This window comes from Scleropages formosus, chromosome 17 (assembly GCF_900964775.1).
Source record: "Scleropages formosus chromosome 17, fSclFor1.1, whole genome shotgun sequence".
Classification (NCBI taxonomy): domain Eukaryota; kingdom Metazoa; phylum Chordata; class Actinopteri; order Osteoglossiformes; family Osteoglossidae; genus Scleropages; species Scleropages formosus.
The window spans coordinates 17246628-17264558 of record NC_041822.1 but is presented as its reverse complement, the minus strand read 5'-3'; the positions used below and the strand labels follow the sequence as shown (position 1 = coordinate 17264558).

Below are 17931 nucleotides of genomic sequence, written 5' to 3'. Positions count from 1 at the left end.
GTTTGTCTTATTGTACATAATGGTGTTTTTCTGCTCTATGAACTGACGTCACACATGATACCGTTTCTTACATTGTGTGAAATAATACGAGTAACACAGTCAACCAACAAAACCTTCTAATGTACCTGATCAGCCGTAATAAAGTGATGGCGATTATGGGCGGATGAGAGGTGCCGGATATTTTACGCCCCAATAAAGTCAATGGATTTTTGACCAAGGTCTTTAATATTAAGGGGGCGTGGTGGTGCAGCGGGCTTGGCTGGGGCCCGCTCTCTGGTGGGTCTGGGGTTTGAATCCCGCTTGGGGTGCCTTGTGTCGGACTGGCGTCCTATCCTGGGTCTGTCCCCTCCCCCGCCAGCCTTGCGCCCCGTGTTCCCGGGTTAGGCTCCGGCTCGCCGCGACCCCGCTCGGGACAAGCGGCTTCAGCCAGTGCGTGTGCGAGACATGACCCGCGAAGGAGGAAAAATTCTGATCGTTAGCCCGCGAGGCCTTGGACTGAGACGAAGCGGCCAAAATACAAGGGCCATCGAGTGCGAGGGCTCGTGTCGGACGTCACGTTTCATCCGACGTAAACAATGGAAGGCGTCTGCCAAAAGGGCTTGTGTAACTTTGTAACTGGTCCAGAAGTTTAAAAATCCAACCCCTCCTTCTGCCCACACTTCACACACCAGCAAGTAAGGGTGAGATGTGACACTGCCTGGACAGGACTGACCATCGCTGACGCTCCATTGCGCCTCACTCCACACACACACACACTCACTTTGAAGGACATAGTTTGTGTTCCTGCACAAACAAACCGGCCTAATCGCTGCCAATGACTTTTTGCCTATAATAACTGATCAATCGAAGATCAATCGAAGATCAATCGCCCTTTTTTTGTTTTTTTTTTTTTTTTGCACGGGTCTGCATGACAGTAGTATGTCGAGATTGACAGCGAAGGTGTTGGACTCCAACACCATGGTGTACTCATGGCTGCGCTTGTGTGTGATCAGCTGCGTTCTGCACACAGTTTATACGCAGCAGCAGCAGCAGCAGCAGCAGCAGGGCGGTGCGGAGGGAACGTTCGCGAACCGCTTCAGGTGGACGGTCAATGGTCGCTCGTACAGCCTTCAGAGCCGCGGGTCCCGCTTCCAGGCGCCCAGGCGCAGGGCGGGGGAGGGCAGCAGCGAGCCGGCTCCCTCCGGATCCGTGGTCATCGTGTCCGACCGTCGCCAGGAGGAGCCCCGAGATGATGCGCGCGCGTCCCCGCGCCGGCGCCCGGGGGGGTCCCGCTGGTTCCAGGCGGGCTTCGGCCGGAGGCGGGGAAGCGAGCGCGAGCCGGCGGAGCGCGACGCGGCCGAACCCAGCGGCGCCACGACGACCCGCCCGCCGCTGAGCGGCGCGAGACCCTCCGACCTGATGGCCGCCGACGACCCGTACGACCCGTACAAGAGCCCCGACGAGAACAACCCGTACTACAACACGTATGACACGTACAGCCGCCCGAGAGCTGGCACGAGACAGCGCCCCGGGTACGGAACCAGGTATTTCCAGCACGGTAAGAGCAGCGCGTGCTTCAGCTTCAGTAACTTCAGTTCAGGTGGTTTGTGCGCGTCGGTGACGAAAAGCGAGCAGAAACTAGTCACGATCGATCGTACTACTAGACATCGTGACATGATGATGATGATGATGATGATGATGATCATGAGCTGGACCTGGAACTTGTTGCTAGTAACGGGACGCGCGTCCCCGTGTGTGCCGCCGCCGCCGTGCAGGTTTACCGGACCTCATCCCGGACCCGTACTACATACAGTCCACCACGTACGTGCAGAGGGCTCCCATGTACAGCCTGCGCTGCGCCGCCGAGGAGAACTGCCTGGCCAGGTAACGCACCTGAGACACGACGTGACGACACCGGGCCGGGATCGGCTCGGATCGGCTCGGATCGGCTCGCTCACTGCCGAGGTCATTTTACTGCACGAACATGGTTTACTGGTGGTGTACTACTAGCAGTGCCAGTCTGTTGTTGCAAAGGACAGCTTATTATTATTTGCCAAGGACACTTAGTTACTACCGATGATGGTTTGGCATCAAGAACAATTTATTATGAAAGCCAGTTTATTATTAAAAAAGAAACAAACAAACCAAAAAAAAAAAACCTGTTTAGTACCAGTGATAGTTTATCACCAAGGACAATTTGTTATCTAGGGTCGTTTATCACCAAGTGTGTTCAGTACCGAAGACCTGGTCTATTAACTAGGATATTTTATCAGGAAAGGCAGTTTAATTCCACTGATATTTCAGTACTAATGCCAGATTATTACCAATGGCATTCTAGTACCAAGGAGGGCATATTTCAAAGAACAGCCCAGTACCAATGGCTATTTATAAAGAAAAGCAGTTTATTAGTAATGCTAGTTTATTATGAGTGATAGATTGTGATCAAGGACAGTTTGTTTTCGTTGCTGATTTGTTTCCAAGAACAGTTTAGTGCCAGTGTCGGTTTTGTACTAATGCCAGTTTATTACGAAGGACAGTTTAGTACCAAGGACAGTGGACAGGCGCACTGTCACAACTGCTGAAGGCCGCTCGTTGAAACATGTTAATATTTTTATTTTTTTTTCTAAATAGACTGACCTTAAAAGTTTTACATGAATCATGTAATCCCATCTTTCATGCACAATAGATATTGGAGTGTTTATTAAGCAGAAACTTTCATCCAGCGGCAGCATTACTTTTTTTTCCTGGAACGGAAAGGTTTAAAAGGGTTTGAAGGCAGCACCTGGGATTTGATTCTGCAAAAAATTAGCAGAACGCTAGTTTAACTGTCACGTGGCTTACTTTACTCAAATTGCTTTAACTATTTCTAATTATTCAGCTGACATTTTAATTAAAGGCAACTTCAAATTAATTGACTCATTTATTAGCAGGGTATTCGCAGAGGAGCAATTCACGGGCACTGCAGCAAGAGTGGGATTCGAACCAACAACATCATCTCCACGTTAAAAGGCAGATGCCCTAGCTGATCCACTCCCCGCTTCTTCTTCAAACATTTATCTGTACAAATGGGTAAAATGTAATCATTTTTAGATTAATGTGCCTTCTAGATTTCATTATAGCAACCTTCATATTTTTGGCAACCGTAGAAATTGTGGAAAACTGACAAAATAATTAATTACCAGTTCAATAAAACTCACCGAAAACCCACACACTAAGGCAACATTACCAATTTTGAAAACAAATTGCTTCTGTCAGACAGAATTACAGTACATGTTTAATTTTGAGAGATGATAAGTCATATCATGGGTACCACGCTGGATGTTTTGCACTAGCCTCCGGTGAAAAGTGTGGTTAAAAGCTTTTGTGTGCTGCCATCTGTAGGCCTGGCTCTAAGTCATGAGTTGGAGATGTACAGCCCATTTTCAGCTACACAACTTGCAATGAAGACGTAACCTTTTCGGAGTAACCGAAACTGATGCGTGTTATCCTCTTCTGCTTCTGCTTATATAACAATATCGCCTTCTTCTGTTGTGTTAAATTTCGATATTTATAATTAATTCTTCTCCGTTCCTTACCTTCTTCCGCACTGTCCATCGCTACATACAGTACATGTATTATGTGTGTCTACGTTGAAGAAACTGTAACGCGCTGACTGAAACTCTACTATTACTTTGCTTGGTGTTTGCTGTCGGTGTGTTTTCTCTTTCTGGAGATGTGTATGTTCTATACCGCCTAATCGAATCCTATCCTGTTGCTAAAGGGCAAAAAAAAGAAACACTGTTCATTGTTCATCAAAGCAGTTTGGCAAATTCTACAAAAAATCCAATATGAATATAAACATGCTGTGCCATACATTACAGGCATTTAAAGCCCTGGCATTAACCAGCTGTCCTCGGCGCCTTGTGTATTGACAGCACGGCATACCGGTCCAGTGTTAAGGACTGGGACACGCGTGTGCTGCTGAGGTTCCCACAGCGCGTGAAGAACCAGGGCACGGCAGACTTCCTCCCAAGCAGGCCACGGTATGCGTGGGAGTGGCACAGCTGTCATCGGTGAGCATCGCGCATCTTCCTATACTCCCATCAGCAACTTCATCAAATACTACATATTATACTGTACATGATTTTCTGGGAAAAAGAGTCAAGGATTCAGCAACCCTTAGAGCAGCTCGATGACTAAACTGCGAATGGCTACATGCTGACAGGCCAGTGGTTTCTTAAAGGTCAGGAGATTTTTATTTTAAGCATGACCAATGAATTTCCACAGACAGCAGATGGGTTTGAATGGTTTTGCTGTGAGCGGAGCTGCTCACAAACAGACACCGCAGTCTGCAAGTTTCCCCATGTAGCAGCATGCAGCGCATCGCCCATTGTATTTATTAGTTCCCTCATAGAATCAAATAGATGTTACCAGCATATACTGGATTAAATGCACTTGAATGATTATCTCACCATCTATTTAATATTGCTATTTGCAATTTTGGAGGAGAGGGTGCGGTGGCGCAGTGGGTTTGGCTTGGTCCTGCTCTCTGGTGGGTCTGGGGTTCGAGTCCTGCTTGGGGTGCCTTGTGACAGACTGGTGTCCTGTCCTGGTTGTGTCCCCTCCCTCTCCAGCCCCACACCCTGTGCTGCCGGGCTAGGATCCGGCTCGCTGCAGCCCTGCTCGGGACAAGCGGCTTCAACGTGTGTGTGTGTGCGTGCGCACGTGCAATTTTGGAGTAATTTTACACTGTTTTTGAACGTGTATTCTCAGACCACACATGTCTGGTTGGTACTAACCTTTAACATCTCTCTTCACAGCCACTATCATAGCATGGATCAATTCAGCCACTATGACCTGCTGGAGCGGAGCTCCCAGAGAAGGGTGGCGGAGGGCCACAAGGCCAGCTTCTGCCTGGAGGACACTTCCTGTGACCCAGGCTACTATAGGCGCTATGCCTGTACCGCCCATACCCAGGTATCTGAACCATATAGTTCCATTACGTAATTACACATCCCCCAGTAAAGTCATCATAAATTAGATATGCTGTGTTTATTATAGTGTAGTATAGTTAATTGCTGCAAATGACAGCCCAGTAAAAGCCGATGTAACACACTAGAATTCCCAGGAATTGTACAGAATCACTGGTACTGTTACCCCCAGAGGTTTATTTTTCTCCCATTTTTTTGGCCTGGTGGTTTTTTTGTTTTCTTTTCCTCACTTGCCAGATGGCTTACGTTTGAACAGTACACTAGCGGTGTGAACGCTGCTTTTTGTTTTTATCGTCTCTTTGCTTCCTCGTACCACTGTATGTGCTCTGTTGTTCAGCACTCTCTCAGTTTGTTAAAAGGAGCACTTAATAAAAATAAATTGGTCTACCAGCTGACAGCAAGATCAATGAATTAAATTTAAAATGGGAAAAAAAATTCGAAAGATTTGCCACTACCGTGGCTTAACAAAACACAATTAAAATGAACGTACATGTGGCTTTTTCACAAAAAAGAACCAACTTTATCTTTGTAGCTGTTGTGAAAACTGACCATTTATCAAGCGATGCTGCTCTGAGCTGAAGCTGTTTGGATTCTTTTGTTGATCATGTGTACTAGGGACTGAGCCCAGGTTGTTATGACACTTACAACGCAGAAATTGACTGCCAGTGGATTGATATCACAGATGTAAAACCAGGAAACTACATTCTCAAGGTTGGTTACCTCCATAATGGTATGTTCTCCTCATGGCTGATAAACGTATGACAGAGCCATATGCGTCTGATTATACGCCAAAACATTGTTTATTCAGTTGTCCGCTACTGTTTCTGTGCTTGAACTGACTGCATATATGAGTTGTTTGAATGGCGGTTAATAACCATTTCTGCATATTTGTACGCACATGTGTGAACATCTGTCCAAAGTAAATTATGTGTTTTTTCGCCAGTGTAGGCTGCACCCTCCCGCCTATATCAAATGACTTTAACACGTCATGCGTATTAATGGATCCATCCATCACTAACTGTTTGTCCAGGGTGGTAGTGATCCAGTGGTCGTGTTTAATTCTATGTCCTGTATCTTTTCCTTATAGATCACGGCAAACCCCGACTTCCAGGTTCCGGAATCGGACTTCTCCAACAATGTTGTCCGCTGTGATGTTCGCTACACTGGCCAGTATGCAACGGCATCAGGATGTCACATCTCATCGTGAGTCTTTTAATATTCCCTACCATAATATTCCAAATACGTGCGCTAACTTTTTCATTGTTTTCACTTCTGGTTTTGTCAGATACCTACTGTTTTTGCTGCTGACTTATGTTTCTAAACAGGGTTTTAGTGAAACATAACCATGTTTGAACACTTCAAGAAGTATATGGTTTCTAACCTCCTTTTCCCTCTAAACCCCAGCTTCACATGATGTCATGGAATTACTCCTTGTATAAATCTGCTGACCGTAACCAGTTGTTGGACCCATCTACAAAGCTGCTTATTTTAGCTTTATTTGTTTATTATGGGTGTTCATTATGCGTCATTTCCACAGTGTGCCCTTTATTCAGGATAAAATGATACATGCTGTTTCAAGTGGGACATGTCATACATTCCTCACAGCAATCATTCTCTATTTCAGACCTCTTTAAAACATATGTTTTTTTTTTTTTGTATTTCAAGTGTGTCACTTTGTTCATTTAATTCCATTGCCTTTTCAGATACTAAGAAACTTGAAGTGTCTGCTGAAAATTGAAACCTGGGACTCTTGTCAAGTCCAAAACAAGAATCAACTCAAGGAAAGCTTGGCTTAACCCAAACACCTCGAAAACACTCACATGAAGTAAGAACATAGGACTAAGAGCAGTTAAGCTTTAGACTGCGAGGGGTAGTGTAGTCCAGTGATAACTCCATCAACTATATTTTTATATTTCACAAATATCCTTTTCTGTTAGTTTCAGTGTATAGAAAAAAGCAACACATTATAGAGATTAAAGTAATATAGAAGGAGTCCTTTTTGTTCTATGTTTAAATTATAAAAATGAGCATTAAACTGTAATTAAGTATAATGTTAAACTAGATGTGTTACATAGAAGTTTAAAAAAAAGATTTGAAATGCCCTTGTCCTTTGACTATTTGTTTTTTCTTCCTCTTTCGTGTCAGTGTATAGAATGTACTGTTCAAATAAAAATGAGGTGCTATATTAAAAGAAGGTAAGCTATGTGCTACATATTTACAGAGATGTACAGAGTTTTCCCTTGTAGTAAGGCATGGTAAACAGTTTATTTCTTATACGCTGGCTACCCAGCTTACAAACACAGCCGGGACCTAAAGGCTGTTCATAAAGTCATGATCACTAAAACCCGGATAACACAGACATTACCTGTATTCACAGGTTAAGTGCTGTAAAAATTTTGGATACATGTATGCTAAACATAAAATAATTTCTAAGACTTTTCACTTTAATGTTTTATAAACTTTGGCAAACGTTAGAATTAAAGCATATCAAAATGACTCGAAATAAAAATACGTTGCTTCACAATCTTCTATTCAGTCCCAACATTGTTGCATTATTACATCTTCACATTTGTTCATGTAGACATGTGCAATGTTCATAATCTTGTTATTGATCACTGACGTTAATAAACATCAGACTGTAAATACTGAGCTGTAAATACTGAGTAAACAAGTTCAGTTAAGGTGGTCTTGCACTACTGTTCTGCTAAACCAGGTGTGATTTAGTGACACCTAACAGGTGGATGTGTAAAAACAGGATGCATTTGCTGCACAACACATTTTAAAAATGCACATGCAAAGAAAATACAATTAAAAATTAAATTAGCAGGAAAATCTTTGTAGCTTTGAAAATTGTTAAGCTGGCCATTAGCCAGAGCCAGTGTCAACATTTTCAATGAATTTCTTTTCTGTTGTTCTTTGTTCCGTGTGTTGCATATTATTACAGTGTCTCATGGTCTGTTATGAGGAAAAATAAACAAATGAAATTAATTATCTTGTATTTTTTTGTACCTGTGTTGTATCTACATGTTTCCATACCAAGGTGTATCCATACCAGGGAACGGGTAGAATTAGCGGTTTTAATGTTTCATTTGCACACTTTAATACTGACTAAAATAAAATCACACTAGTGCTGAACGAACAGAGAAATGTCTATCAGCTTAGATAAAAAGAAAACGTGCTCTTGCTCGCTCCAATTTTTTTTTCCCCATTTATAGTAGGCTCCACCCTCAGCCATTCCATTTGCCAGTTTAAACAAATATCCATCTTTCATTTAAAGTAATGTAAAATAGTAACATAACATTTTGCAAGCACATAATACTTCCTAGGGGGTGCAGTGGCGCAGTGGGTTGGACTGGGTCCTGCTCTCTGGTGGGTTTGGGGTTCGAGTCCTGCTTGGGGTGCCTTGCGACGGACTGGTGTCCCGTCCTGGGTGTGTCCCCTCCGGCCTTATGCCCTGTGTTGCCGGGTAGGCTCTGGTTCCCTGGGACAAGCGGTTCTGAAAATGTGTGTGTGTAATATTTCCTATTTTCATCAGCTTAATTCAGATAACCACATAAAACAATGTATCTCCTACTGCCCATTTTCAGACCGACTCTTCGCAGTCCTTAAAGACCTCCAGCTCCCACAGTTCCCCCTTTGTCATCTTGGCCATTGACTTCCATTATACCCAAGATAAAGCCTACATTTGCTTGTCCCTGTAAACAGCACGTTTCTATAGATATATTCTGAAAAATAATTGCGTTACATATTTTGTATCGCATTTTCTCTTTACATATACTTATAAGCAGCATTATCTTTTATGTCTCTGGAGCAAGTTCATTACAAAAGCATTCACGACACTGTACGTTCCACAGTGGGCTTGACCGGGTCCTGCTCTCTAGTGGGTCTGCGGTTTGAGTCCTGCTTGGGATGCCTTGCAATGGACTGGCATCCCGTCCTGGGTGTGTCCCCTCCTTATCCGGCCCTACGCGCTGTGTTGCCGAGTTAGGCTCCTGTTCACCGCAACCCTGGTCGAAGCAAGTGATTTCAGCCAGTGTGTGTGAGTGTGTGTGGTTGTGATGAACGGGCCCTGTGTTTCCAGGATAGGCCCTAAACTCCAGATACAGCTGGTAGTATAACGGTTAGTGCTACTGCCCTTGGCTCCAAAGGTCACAGGCTTGATCCCCACCTGTAGTACCTTTATTCACCCTCATTTGCACCAGTAAAATTACCTAGCTGTATAAATGGGTAAATAATTGTAACCTTAACATTGTAAGTTGGAGAAAAGTGTCAGTTAAATGAATAAATGTAAACCACCAAAGCTCTGAACAAAACAAGCAGATACTCAATCCTTCATTTATCTGTTTTCTAGAATTTCTCCTTCGTATTCAGTGAAGGCAGCTTGTTCATAGCCCAGACGGCAGTTGGCACGAACTAAGGTGTGCAGACAGAATAGGAACTTAACTACTTTTGCCGAGGTTAGTCGCGTGTGGCGTGAGTGCTGTTGACAGAGGTGACAAATGTTATATGTGGGATGAATCTGTCAAGAGCCGGCGCTCAATGGGACTTTGTGGAGATGAATGATACAGATTGTTGTGTTCAGTTATTTTATATTAACATGAGAGTCTAAAAGGCGGACTGCAGACGAATGCACCAGGTAGTGGTTAAGAGTCACACGTCTCCAGCTAATGTCTCTTTCTCCTAATGTGTAATGCACAAATTGTATTTTCTATGAGATGTATGTCGCTTTGGAGAAAAGCATCTGTTAAATGATGAAATGTAAATAAATGTAAGGGAAAGGACGTTTTTTTTCCAGAGCTGAACTCCAGTAACACTGAGGAAAATACTTTCCCTAGATTCTTGCTCAAGTGAAAATCCCGAGTGGTACAGATTGGTAAAATCTACAAAGTGCTTTAGACTCAAATATCAGATAATCTCTATGATTTATACTAATAAATGGGACATTTTTGAATATGCGAGAGGCGTCCGGGTAGGAGGTTAGGGTGGGTTTGAAGGACAGTTTAAAGCGTCAGTGTTTCGTAAATGTCACTGTGGCCTCTTGAATGGACTCATAATGGACAAAGTAAAGTCTACAGACTTTATCCATGAGTCCATTCTCAAGAGGCCACAGTGGTTGTAGGTGCAGATATTATGGCAGTGACCATCACGACCGGGGAGAGTAGTATCGAGTAGAGTGGAGCAGAGCGGAGCGCGAGAGCGCGTTTCCGGTCCGCCGGGGAACCGGAGCGCAGAGACTGAGAGCAGCTGCCCTGCGCACATCCACATCCAGCGGCGCTCTTTGTATCCAACACATCGGCACGAACGCGGCCCGTACAGCACGGCGACAAGCTCCTGCGGAAAGGTAAACGCGCCAAAAGTGTCTCGCTCGTCTTCTTTCCCATCCCGCCTCTGCGCTATTTGGACGTTTTTATCCAACGAAAACGGCTCCGTCGCGGTTCATCATCATGATGATGATTACATGTCGGCGTCTCGTGAGACAAAACAAAGCCATTTCTTCGCCCTCAAAGCTAAATGCGATATGGACACAAAAAAAGCTCTGGGTAGACGTACTATTGGTCGTGCTCGGGAATTATCATGTACGTGAATAATCTGTTTTTTTTTCTTTAAATTCTGCGCTGGAGATGATCATGATGTAGTGGTGAAATCATTAGTCGTGGTTATTGCGCTGACAGGCCCAGCTAACCCAGCTTTTCTTGTGGTGCGTTTTTTACAGGAAACAGGGGCCTCTTGCAGGCTCTTGACAACACCAAATGACCGTTTACAATTTATGTTGTAGTTTATTTACCGTAACTCTTAACGTCAGTGTAGCCGTTTGTGTAGTGTGTGTGTGTGTGTATGTGTGTATATATACCTGTGCAGTTGCGCAATCACTAGATCGCTCGTCCTTCACACACGGCACTACGCCGGTCGGGAAATATGATCACCAGTTCAGCTAAACACGTATGTTTTGAGCCATCCAGCAGGAGATACCTGCAAACTCCACAGTGACAGGGATTTAAAAGGCACCAGCGCCTAAAAAGCACTACTATGCTCACAACCAGTGCAGCATTGCACTTGAAATAGACAAGTGAAAAAAGGTTTTGCTTTTATTTTTAAAAAAAATGTTGTTGGTGTTTTGAACAAAATTCTGTAAGGACTACTAGACTATTGTGTTGCAGAAATACGGACAAAAACCAAGAGCTCTTAGTCAAGTTACTTTGTTATTGTTGCACGCGCACCACGGGTGCCCCGTGGGGACATACAAAACAATCCTAAAGGCAAGACACAACCTCTGCTAACGCCTTGCATTAAAAAAAAGAGAAAAAACAATACATTACACAGACGTGATCCCCGCCCACTAAGTGAGAGAGGGCGCGCCACACTTAAAGTGACAGTACAACCCCAATATCAAAGAAGAAGGAAAAGGGAAAAAAAAGAAGAAAAAAAAAAAAAACCTCAACATACAGCACTCACTTTCCAAAAATAGAAATATTTGGTTGGGGGTGCGAGTTAGGCCACATTTCTTTTCCTGTGCAGTACTGTTTGTGGTTTGTACAGAAATTGAGTTGGTTTTTGCCTCTTTTGCACTACTGCTTTTTATTCACTGTGCTACAGTCATATGGCATTTTAAAAATACTGTACATGAATACAGTTTAATTTTATAACCTTAAAAACTTTAATTGTGCTGAGTTCAGAAATGAAAATCTGTATGACTTGTATGATCACATAAATCTGTATGATGATTTGTCTTTGAACTATACAAATATTTGCAATGTTAATGATTGTTTATGTGTTGAATATATGCCCTGCTACACCCATACTTCACCTAATGGGTTTCATTTGTTTGTCTAACCTGAGTTTTCATTGAAAGGATTAACCCTTTTATGTGAGGGGATGGGTGTAAAGCCATGTTATACATGACAGTGATGACATTTTATATTTGTTACAAATGATGTGCTTCTTTGTATTGTTACAACTGGTACCATAACACCTTTTAAACAAGGGAAATGCCATGTTTAAACTACTTAATTAGTTAAGTTAGTCTTGAATCTGGAGTTGAGATATTACATTTATTGAAGTTGTTTTTGGTTGAAACTGTCAATGTGCTAGGAAGTGGGATGTATTTACTGTAGTTGTTTTTTCTTATAGAAGATTCATAGTATCCACTTGCTCTGTGGAGTAAAAGACAGGATAGGCAGTGAATAAAATACCTGTTGGGGAAGTAAAATGGTAATAGGTCAAAATTACATTGCTCTGAGTAAGACTGTTGTATGAAACTGGTATATTTTACCATAAGCCATTGTAATGGTCTTCTATTGTATGGACCGTGTTGTATGATGGAAATTAGTATTTGCTAGGTAAGATTATAATAATTGGAAAACTATGTTTAAATGCTTAAAGTTATGTGTAAATAGAATATTCATCTCAGGTTAATTTTCCATTTTACAATGAGGAACTAAATTGTGTGTGCAGTTTAGGACAATGTGCACGTGCTAAATACTGACATTGAGAGATGAGTATTATTTTTAATTTCTCTACCCAAGTAAAAGAACTTGTTACTTTCAAAAATCCGATTAACTAGCCTGTTAAAAATCCATCTGTCTGATTAGTCAAGATGTATATGGAGATAAAAGAGGGCTTTGTGGATGAGAAGAATTGTGTTCATGATTTTCTTAACCAGTTATGAAGTCCAAGTGATGAGAAACACTCCTGAACGTAGTAAATGAAAAATGCAGATACAATCCTGTTTAAACAAGAGAAACGCCACAGTTCTTACACACACACACACACACACACACACACACACACTTCTCATTCATTGTTCTGTGGAAAAAAAATCCATGACTTCCAAATTTAGTAATGGCTTCAATAGAATTACATTAAGAAAGGACTTAAAAATATTGCAGGGATCATGTGATACTTTCAATATTTAACATAAATATATATTGGATTATGAAGTTAACAAGTAGGCCCTAAAACATTTATTGGTTTAGGTATTATTTTTAGACCTGAATTTTGAAAGAATATTAATACAGTACTTGCAGCTTTGTGAATCTTTTCAAATTATTGCAGCATCATGTGCTTCTGTGGTGTGATTGTCAAGTGATTGTACTGTCATGTTTTTATTGAACTCATTGTTTAATCTTTACAGTGTAGCATGGAAAAGGAAGGCATTTACGAAAGGAGCTAATTGGGGTCAAGTGGTTCAGTCAGAAAGATGACATTGATCTGTGGGTTAGAGGTGCCCTGTCCTATAGAACCACAAAGAATGGTTAACAGAATCTGCTTTACCCAACAGGGATCTGTTGAAGTGAAACATGCCCCGGTCAAAAGAGATTTCAGAGGACATCAGAAGAAGAGTTGTCGAGGCTCATAAGGCTGGAAAAGGCTACAAAAGCATTTCCAAAGAATTGGGCCTCCATCGCTCTACAGTCAGGCAGATTGTGCACAAATGGAAGGAGTTCAGTACCGTATCCACTCTCCCCAGGAGTGGGCGTCCTGCGAAGATCAATGCAAGAGTGTGCCGCATGATACTGAGAGAGATGACGAAAAACCCAAAAGCGACGGCAAAAGATCTGCAGGCATCGCTTGCTTGTGCCGAAGTGTACGTTCATGACTCCACAATAAGGAAAACACTCAACATAGGTGGAGGCAGGGGTGCACAAAAGAAACCCCTGCGCTCCAAAAAAAAAGAAATGACTGTCTGTATCACCCAGACACCTCAGATTAAAACGGAATAAGAGCACAGGAATAACAGTATCCATTCGTTCATTATTATGATGGATGCTGTGAGGCACCAGTGCTACCTGTTGCTGCACCGTGCTGCCTGGAATAAAAGCAGTAAAGCTTCAAGGCTCACATAACTCGATTGAGCGTATTTTACAAATATCTTTTTTGTTAGTGTGTAGGAAAATATAGCGGCATAGAGATGAGTAGGGAGCTTTCTTTGTGTTTGTTCATATAATGTAACCAGTCTAATTTTAAATTACATGCGTAAATCAGTTTTTTCTTTGTATCAGTGCAAGCTATATTTTATACAAAAATGTGCGGATAATGTAAAACATGGTTAATTGTCATGGTAAATATACTGCAGCTATGAAAAGACTGACAATTTCCCCTGTTGCATACTGTGTGTAAAGTTACAAAGTGTGCTAAAGTTTTTTTTTTCTGTGAATATTTTTCTTTCCTGTAGTACACCACATGGAACTGTGCATCGACGTTTGTTATGAGGAAAAAATAAACGACTCATAAAAAAAAGATTTAAGTGTAGTATCTGCATATTTATGCCACACCAGCTTTTGTCTGGCTCAGGAAGCCACCAGATGCAAGGCAGCAAACATTGCCTTTATTTTGAATTGAGTGGGAGTGTAAGCCTCCACTCAGGAACATTGTGGTCTTGCTACAAGGTGTCAAACGGATACTTGGACCAGTCCCAGAATTTCTTACACTGCATTGTGTTTACTACTTATATTACCAAGACTGAAAAGTATTAGCAAAGTAAAGAATTAACTGAAATACTCTTTGATTCTCAAGAATACAGAAAAAAGTAAAAAGAACAAAACCAGCAAGTATTCAAGAAAATGTAAAAAAAAGAAAAAAAAAAAACACACTTAAAGCTATTTTATTTTAAAGCTAGAAAAAAATTAGCCACAAATCCAAGCCTAACAATCACTAACTACTAATTAAAGTCCCCCAAACACACATTTTTCTGAACCGCTTGTCCCATTCAGGGTCACGGGGAGCCAGAGCCCAACCTGGCAACACAGGGCATAAGGCTGGAGAGGGAGGGGACACACTCAGGACAGGATGCCAGTCTGTTGCAAGGCACCCCTAGCGGGACTCGAACCCCAGACCCACCGGAGAGCAGGACCCGGTCCAACCCACTGCACCACCGCACCCCCCAGTCCCCAAGACAATATTTATTATTCTGTTTAAATACAGTCTTTCAATGGGGTTGATTCGATGCACTTGTAAGTTCTCCACATTACGACAAGCAGTCTGGGAGATGGGGGTATGACTGATGTGCTGCCTGCCACACGTTTACCTCACATCATGGTAGGAGTTTGTCCAGTCCACCTCCTTTGCTGTCCCCTTCCCCAGGAATACCTCCTGCACTCATGATCCATCCAGACCCAATCCAGAGCTATTCCTGGTTCAGGACACATTGGTGAGTTTACCGGTGGCTGGGCTTGACCCAAAGTTCATCGATGGCCCTGCCTGGACCTGGGATTGCAGGGTCCCAACCCCCAAATCCTCCTGTTACTCACCATGCATGAGGGGACTACTGCTGGCTTCTTCACCCTGATGTATCAACTAAGGGTACTGTTGGCCCAGCTGGTTTTCTACTTTAGTGCTGGGTCACTTGTGGCCTATATCCTCACAGGCTACATGCACTGGAGTCCCAGTCCCTGCTGCTGTATGTGGTTCTTCTTCTCTGTCAAATCATTATTTGACAAGAGGTAATAACTTTATGCCAAAATAGTTATTAAACAGTTATTAAATACAGCATAGGTCAGCTAAGGACATTGCTATATTTATTCATATGCCATTTTGACAAGTGATGAAAATGCATTTAAAAATAAATGGGAAAATGTGTATTTTCAAGATTTCATAACTTGAACCTTTGCGATGAAATGATTCGTGGGATCCGTCAAACTGGAAACTTTCTCTTGGCCGAGAATCTCTTTCGTCCATGCAACAAAATCTTCATGCGATGGTGAACTTCTACCACCAGTAACGGAAATCAGACCACCAACTTTCAAATGTGTCTATAGCGACCGCTCTGGCTTCCCTGTTTTTGGCTGATTTCTTCTTCAAGGCTCCTTTCATATCTCTGTTACTTTTTTCCTGTCGTCCTTGGAGTGAGACGTGACGAACTCTGTCAGTTTTGTCTTCTTAAAACCTAAATGGGGAGAAAAAGATTAAAATTATTGGCTCTTAGAGTGGAGCTGGAATATCAGCAGGTATAAAAGACAAAACTTTCCATGAGTGTTGTTACTCACACAGTCACACTATCCTTAATCGTTTGTCCAAGTCATGGTGATGGTTGTCCAGAGCCTATCCTTGAAGCATGGGGTGCTAGATTAGTCAGGGTACACCCTGTACAACTGCAGGTTGAACTCACAGCACACATCATCCCTTGAAGTAATATGTATACTGTATTTTCTCTGTATATGTCATTTTGTTAATATTATTAACATTTATTAGCCATAACCACTTGTCCAGGTCAGGGTCACAACAGTCTGGAGCCTATCCTGGAAGCACAAGGGGCTAGGGTAAGTAGGGTACACCCAGGACAGGGTGCCACTCTACTGTAGGATAGCCACACATACACACATTTACTGACAGGTCTTTAGATTGTGGGAAGAAACCAGAGCACCTAGAGGAAAGCCAAGCAAAAATGTAAAGAACATGTGAAGTTGATGCAGACTGATCGGGATTTAGACGCATGCATGAAGTGCCCAGCCTGCTGCATTTTATTAATATTTATCTGACCTCTGATTGATAACGTTTAGCGCCACAAAAGGTCAAATTTGTGGCATTCAGCCCACATAATGGCAATTTTTCTTTAGAACCCTTACATTTAGCTGATGTTTTTCTCCAAAGCATCTTACAATGTTAAGGTACTTAAATTATTTGCCCATTTATACAGCTGGGTAATTTTTACTGGAGAAATTTAGGGTAAGTACCTTGCCTAAGGGTACAACAGCCAGAGGTGGGAATTGAACCTGTGGGTCCAAAGGCAGTGGCTCTAACCACTTACGCTACCAGCTGTGCCCTAGAATAAAGCAGGCCTGGCTAAACATTGTTTCGCTATAAGAAACATCATAGATTTTACAGCTGGGACCAACTGTAGGCCTACTGATAGTGAAAATAGGTTTGCCACCTCAAGGCTGTTAGCTGGAATCCTGATCTCAGCATTGCTGTATGAGCAACACACACACACTGGCCAAAGCACTTGTCCCAAGCTGGGTCAAAGCAAACCAGAGCCTAACCCAGCAACACAGGGTGCAATGCTGGAGGGGATACACCCTGGACGGGATGCCGGTCCACCGCAGGGCACCCCAAGCAGGACTCGAACCCCAGACTAAACCCGCTGTGCCACTGTGCCCCCCCCATGAGCAATACTCTTATCCTGAATTTTGTATAGCGTTTTATCTACAGATTTTAATGGCCTTGTTTTATCAGGTGATTTTGTGCACTTTGAGTTTTTATACTGATGATTACTCATGTGTATGTCTGTTTTGTATTTATTTTTCTGTTTTTAGGGGTATGATCAAGTTTTATACTCTAATTTAGAAGTATTTTATGTGTTTATGTGTTTTGAAGGAAGCATGCATTATGATATGATGACTTCGGTTGAGCTGGGGGACGGTCCTTTTGGGTACGTTGGTGTGGGGAAGACATGGGTCAGTTATATTTTTTGAAGCCAGAAAGGGGATTGTTATGGGAAAGACTTTGTCTTGACAATGTATTTTATGTAATGGTTGTTTGTAATTTTGTTGACCAACTGTAGTAAAATGGTGTCGGGTTTGTTTGATTGTGGATTTTTAATGTATTGTTTTTGGTTGTGTGTATTATTGGTAACTTTATTAAATAAAGTTGGGGAAAAAAAAAAAAAAAAAACTCATCCTGAATTGCTCCAGTAAAAGTGAGTAGTGTATACATTTTCAGTATGTCTTCTGTTATACCATTTGATTGCTCTGTAATGGTACCATACAGTATTTTAGAGCGTGCGGCTGCAGACAGCTGGTTCTTTGACAAGGATGGAGTTAATGGAGTGAAGAAATGGCCCTTAAAATCTCAGTGTTTCAATGAAATGTTATGTTCATATAGACTTTTGCTCAAATGAGTCTATCAAGAGGCCACAGTGGTTGTGGGTACAGATTTATGGCAGTGACCATCACGACCAGGGAGAGTAGAGTACAATAGAGTACAGTACAGTGGAGTAGAGTATAGTACAGCTGAATGCAGTACTGTACTGTACAGCTGAGTAGAGCGG

The 17931-nt window shown here is 42.4% G+C and overlaps 1 protein-coding gene and 1 long non-coding RNA gene across 3 annotated transcripts; both read left to right on the top strand.

Annotated features, from left to right (window-relative positions):
* Nucleotides 1-669: 669 nt before the first annotated feature.
* On the top strand, nucleotides 670-7908 carry lox (lysyl oxidase). Of its 2 annotated transcripts, none has more exons than XM_018758233.2 (7): nucleotides 670-1537; nucleotides 1755-1863; nucleotides 3894-4031; nucleotides 4779-4935; nucleotides 5565-5660; nucleotides 6037-6152; nucleotides 6653-7908. In XM_018758233.2, the coding sequence occupies exons 1-7, from the start codon at nucleotides 919-921 to the stop codon at nucleotides 6657-6659; spliced, it is 1242 nt and encodes a 413-aa protein (XP_018613749.2). In that variant the 5' UTR covers nucleotides 670-918; the 3' UTR covers nucleotides 6660-7908. The 2 variants fall into 2 exon arrangements, with proteins under 2 accessions (XP_018613749.2, XP_018613750.1); XM_018758234.2 differs by having other exon boundaries at nucleotides 1386-1523.
* A 2135-nt stretch (nucleotides 7909-10043) lies between these two features.
* Nucleotides 10044-13621, top strand: LOC108938044 (uncharacterized). The gene is made up of 2 exons (XR_001966380.2): nucleotides 10044-10290; nucleotides 13228-13621. It is a non-coding gene; the product is annotated as an uncharacterized LOC108938044 (long non-coding RNA).
* The last annotated feature ends 4310 nt before the right edge of the window (nucleotides 13622-17931 follow it).

Excerpts from the sequence above, each read along its gene's own strand:
- lox (XM_018758233.2), top strand. The coding sequence starts at position 919 with ATGTCGAGATTGACAGCGAAGGTGTTGGACTCCAACACCATGGTGTAC. Across the intron at positions 1,538-1,754 it reads AACCAGGTATTTCCAGCACG|GTTTACCGGACCTCATCCCG; the intron begins GTAAGAGCAGCG and ends GCCGCCGTGCAG. Across the intron at positions 4,936-5,564 it reads CCTGTACCGCCCATACCCAG|GGACTGAGCCCAGGTTGTTA; the intron begins GTATCTGAACCA and ends CATGTGTACTAG.